The 406-nt window shown below is 70.0% G+C and overlaps 1 protein-coding gene across 1 annotated transcript in view; it reads right to left on the bottom strand.

Moving 5' to 3' along the window:
- LOC102775283 (steroid 21-hydroxylase) overlaps nucleotides 1-406 on the bottom strand; it is a gene marked incomplete at its 3' end in the record, with an annotated part of 1,928 nt that continues 1,522 nt past the window's right edge. The window contains exons 5-6 of the mRNA XM_015569854.1: nucleotides 202-402; nucleotides 1-75 (exon numbers count right to left, since the gene is read on the bottom strand). Coding sequence (XP_015425340.1) covers nucleotides 1-75; nucleotides 202-402 — 276 coding nt within the window. The remainder of the gene's footprint in view (nucleotides 76-201; nucleotides 403-406) is intronic.

The raw sequence follows: 406 nt of genomic DNA, 5'->3' as shown, positions 1-406 counted from the left end.
CTTGTAGGGGACTGGGGAGCACCAGGCCCCGGGGCCCAGCTCACGGTCCAACTCCTCCTGCAGTCGCCTCAGGACCTGGGAAATGGGGAAGCCTAGTGCGGGCCCGCCGGCCCTGCAGCACCCCCGCAGGAGCCTTTGTGCCTATTAGGAGGCAGCCCGCCCGGCCCGGCCAGCACGGCCTGCACCAGGGAGGGGGCGCACCTCAGGGTGGTGAAGCAAAAACGCCACGGCCCAGGAGAGGGTGGTCGAGGTGGTGGAGGTGCCGCCGATGAACAGGTCCACCACAGACATGTGCACGTGCCCCTCGAGGAGCTGCCCGGAGCCCTGCTGGGCCGGCGGCTTCCCCACCCCCTGCAGCATGTAGTCCATCGCGTCCCGCCAGCGGCCTGTCACCATGCTCTCCTGG

This window comes from Myotis davidii, unplaced genomic scaffold (genome assembly GCF_000327345.1).
Source record: "Myotis davidii unplaced genomic scaffold, ASM32734v1 scaffold1006, whole genome shotgun sequence".
In the NCBI taxonomy this organism is placed as follows: Eukaryota; Metazoa; Chordata; class Mammalia; order Chiroptera; family Vespertilionidae; genus Myotis; species Myotis davidii.
This window is presented reverse-complemented; position numbering and strand designations above follow the sequence as displayed.